The sequence below is a fragment of the Verticillium alfalfae genome, genomic scaffold (genome assembly GCF_000150825.1).
Source record: "Verticillium alfalfae VaMs.102 supercont1.9 genomic scaffold, whole genome shotgun sequence".
Taxonomy (NCBI): Eukaryota; Fungi; Ascomycota; class Sordariomycetes; order Glomerellales; family Plectosphaerellaceae; genus Verticillium; species Verticillium alfalfae.
Genome location: NW_003315030.1, coordinates 681,334 through 684,990, shown reverse-complemented (window position 1 = coordinate 684,990; position 3,657 = coordinate 681,334). Strand labels below are relative to the sequence as shown.

The following is a 3,657-nucleotide window of genomic DNA, read 5'->3' as shown; positions in this document are numbered from 1 at the left end:
GCCGCTGACCGAGGACAAGCGCTTTTGTACTGCTTATCCAATCGACACGTCGGAAAGGCTGGGTGCTGCCAAGGGCGGCTGGGAGACAGACGAGGAGTGCACCGAGGCGGCCGAGCGGGAGGCCTGGGAGGAGGCCGGCATCTTCGTCCAGATCGACTACGACCTCGGCGACATACCCGACACGCGCGCCCCGAAACACGGCAGCAGCAAGGACAAGTGCCTATACCGGTTCTACGAAGCCACAGTGACCCGGCAGGAAGACAAGTGGCCCGAAGCGCACAAGAGGGAGCGGCAGTGGATGACGTATGCGCAGGCCAAGGATGCTCTGGCGCTGCGGCCGGAGCTCCTTGAAGCTCTCAACAGGTGTACCATGACGCGTTGAGCCCTGTCGAACGCGGCTGTACTGAGCCACGGCACGCTGTTGCGATGGGGACGACCTCTGGGCTCCCCCCCTCCCCCCACCCCTTTTTTTTTTGGGGCAAGACGAGCTGCATGGTTGCGTTACATCAGCGCACACTCTCTTCTAGGCAATATCGCGTTCGGAGAGGAACACGGCTGCCGACCATCACGGCCATGGCTCTCGCCAGATCAACACCAAGAAGGAAGTCGCATGGGGCGCTTTGCCCTGAGGCGCGCCAGACCGACCATCTTTGCGTGTCAAGGTCCTCCTCTGACGGTCTTGCCGGCCGTTGCATTTTGCTTTACAATCCTGCGTGCGATATTAACCACTCCCAAAAGACATGAATTAAACATCAATGCATCTGGATCAAGGCGTTTCCGGGGCTGGCGCGGCATAGAAATCACGGACGGGGGCTGCAGTGTGGTTATAGTCTTTTTTGTTTTTCATCAGGCTGCTGGCATGGCCTCCTTGTTCTACAGGGAGGCACAGAGTCGGGGAGCTAACGCGCAAGATATGCATTCTCGGCGGCGAGAGAGAGAAGGTCGAAGCATGACGCTGCGTCATGGTCGGGCCGTGAGCGTCATCCCACATGGACGATAGAAAGGTGCGAAAAGCACATTAGCACCGAATACGACCCAGCAACGTAGTCATTTTTGCTGTGCATGCCGCATGCCCATGTTCGGGGGCCAAGTTCTGGGATTGCTTCTGGCCAAGGCTCTGCAGCGGGCAGCGGGCAGCGGACAGTGTGGACAGCGTAGACAGCGAAGGGGGGGCTGGATACAGGTGCTCGCTGCTGTGAGGAAAGCAGCATTGACAGCTTCTTCTAAGGTACCGTGGCAGGCCGCCGCAGGCCACCCCCCTCGCGTGATGACCCCGCAGTGTGGCACGAGAGATCGTCAGTGGAGGGCACAGCCACTCACAATGGCTTCACTGTAGAAATTGTAACAAAATAGGTTAGAAGGCTGAACAAGATGATGAGAAAAGGTGCTGCCTAGTACTATGGTTTTTTGCTTCAGTATTGTGATACCAGTCAACATGCAGTGAAAACGCATCAGTGGTTTGGCTCGCCTGGTCAAATGTACGTCCCTTACGCAAGGCATCTCAACGCAAGCACGCACTTGGACTCGGGCGAGGCGGTGCACGGGTTGGCAACAAGCATTTTCCGGCGGCGCATCAAGAGCCCCACCTCCTGAGCCAGCAGTCGTGCACTCCACTACGAGCCGCCCAGCAGGAGCACCAGCAAGAGCACCCACACGCAACGCCGAACGACCCACCCGATTCCGGTGACGGCTTCACTTCAGTTGCTCAACCATTCGCGATCGCCCACGCAACCGCTGCTCCCCTTGCCCCGACACTGCGTACCATACCATCGAGCATGTGCTGCCCAGCATTGTAGGAAACAGCACGCCGGTCACACTCACCACCCGTCCATCGATGTCCTGCCAAACGACGACGCCATCCCTACCCACCAGCACAGCGACCGCATAACCCAATGCGCACGACCTGATCCCGGAACCCCTTCACGACGACGAACCAGGAAAAAACCAACGAAGAGAAGAAATCATCGCAAACACACAGATAGACTGCACAGCAGCATGGAGCACCTCTCCATAGAAGACCCCTCCCACCAGGGCCAGCCGGTCCTGGGCGGCGGCGTCCCTCCCCCGCAACAGCAGCAGCAGCAGCAGCAGCAGCTGCCGCCGCAAATGTTCACGACGGCCGCCCAGCTCCTCGACCTCACCGACAGTAAGCGCGCCTCTTGGCCATTGGCGAAGGAGACGATAGGATGGGACTGACGCGCCGTGTTTTGTTAGAAAAGCTCATGGTCGCTCTGCGCGACGGCCGCAAGCTCATCGGTGTTCTACGCAGCTGGGACCAATTCGGTATGCCTCTCCCCCCTCTCCCCCCTTCCAAGTCTTCGCATTCCCGCACTTTGCACGCCATGAAGCCGAGGAGACACCCCTCGTCTGCCAGAGGACGGACCCTGACAGACCACGCAACGCAGCAACCTCGTTCTCCAGACACAGTCGAGCGCGTCTTCGCCCCCGCACCCGTCGCCGCCGCGCAGCGGTGCCACGCGACGACGCCGTCACCAGACCAGCAGCCGCGCGGCGGCCTCTACGCCGACATCAAGCGCGGCGTCTTCCTCGTGCGCGGCGAGAACGTGCTGCTCCTCGGCGAGATTGACCTCGACAAGGACGACGACCCGCCGCCGGGCTACGAGCTCGGCGAGCCCGAGGTCGTGCACCGCCTCGCCGAGGGGCGCAAGGACGCCGACAAGGGCAAGGAGAAGGCGAGGCTGCGCAAGCTGGCGCGGAGCGGGGTTTGAGGGCGAGAACATGGGGGAGATACTCCTCTGAGCTGCCTGGTGGGAGCCAGCGACGATTGGGACCAGCACGACTGGAACAGGACGATTGGTACCAGCGAGGAAGCGACATTGGGGGAGGAGAAGGAGTAGCAGGACGGGGAGGAGAGGACAGAAGCTTCACATGATCATGTTCATCAAAGATCGTTTCATGCCTGCCCTGCTTTTCTTGGGGTGGGTGCGACGACGGGGGCTGGTTGGGGTTGGGCGGCAGAATATTGTGAAATGCCGTCCGCCCTGCGTCTGGCTGCTTTTTTTTCCCCCCTCTGGCGGGTGGTGGCACGCCAGTCGAAAATAAAAGTATTCAGCCTCTGTTCCCTCAAAGCTCGTCTCGGGTTCTTCTCATGATGTTGGACGAAACGCAAGGTGAAGATATGCACACCTTCATGTGCGGGTAAGCAGTTTGCGGCATCTTTCAGTCACGGACTCAGGAGCGCTGCCAAGCTCTCGACGAATCATTGCCTCCTGGCATTCAGCATGAATTGACAACGAACTGGCCACGAACAGAACGTTCGTCACGGCCGAAGGATAGAGCACAGCGGACAATTCAACTACAGGCCCGGCACGAACCCCTCTACAGCCACCGTCCACGCCTCGGGGAAATGCGCGCCCTCGCTCCCGTCCCAGCCCCCCGCCATCATGGCCACCGCCATGAGCAGGCTTCCCGCGCTGGGAAAGTACGGCGTCGGCACGCGCGTGCCGCCCACGGGATACCCGGCATCGTCAAACCGGAACGTCGGGTGCAGGGAGGTACTCGACCGCCCGCGCGGCGTCCCCGAGCCGCAGCGCATTCATCGCCAGCATGGGAAAGTCCCAGCCGAACGAGCCGTCGAGATCCCACAGCTTCCAGATGCGCGCCGCCGTCTCGGCGAGCACCGTCTCGTTGAGCGCG

At 60.7% G+C, this 3,657-nt stretch overlaps 3 protein-coding genes across 3 annotated transcripts; 2 read left to right on the top strand and 1 right to left on the bottom strand.

Annotated features, from left to right (window-relative positions):
- On the top strand, window positions 1–382 carry VDBG_07161 (conserved hypothetical protein; the record flags this gene model as incomplete). The annotated part of the gene is made up of 1 exon (XM_003002544.1): window positions 1–382. A coding segment is annotated over one exon (381 nt), but the record flags the coding sequence as incomplete, so codon positions are not given.
- A 1,613-nt stretch (window positions 383–1,995) lies between these two features.
- VDBG_07160 (conserved hypothetical protein) lies at window positions 1,996–2,729 on the top strand (the record flags this gene model as incomplete). The annotated part of the gene is made up of 2 exons (XM_003002543.1): window positions 1,996–2,146; window positions 2,215–2,729. The coding sequence occupies 2 exons, from the start codon at window positions 1,996–1,998 to the stop codon at window positions 2,727–2,729; spliced, it is 666 nt and encodes a 221-aa protein (XP_003002589.1).
- Window positions 2,730–3,316: 587 nt separating this feature from the next.
- On the bottom strand, window positions 3,317–3,556 carry VDBG_07159 (conserved hypothetical protein; the record flags this gene model as incomplete). Its single annotated transcript, XM_003002542.1, has 1 exon — window positions 3,317–3,556. One exon carries the CDS (start codon window positions 3,554–3,556, stop codon window positions 3,317–3,319), a length of 240 nt encoding a protein of 79 aa, XP_003002588.1.
- Between the last annotated feature and the right edge of the window lie 101 nt (window positions 3,557–3,657).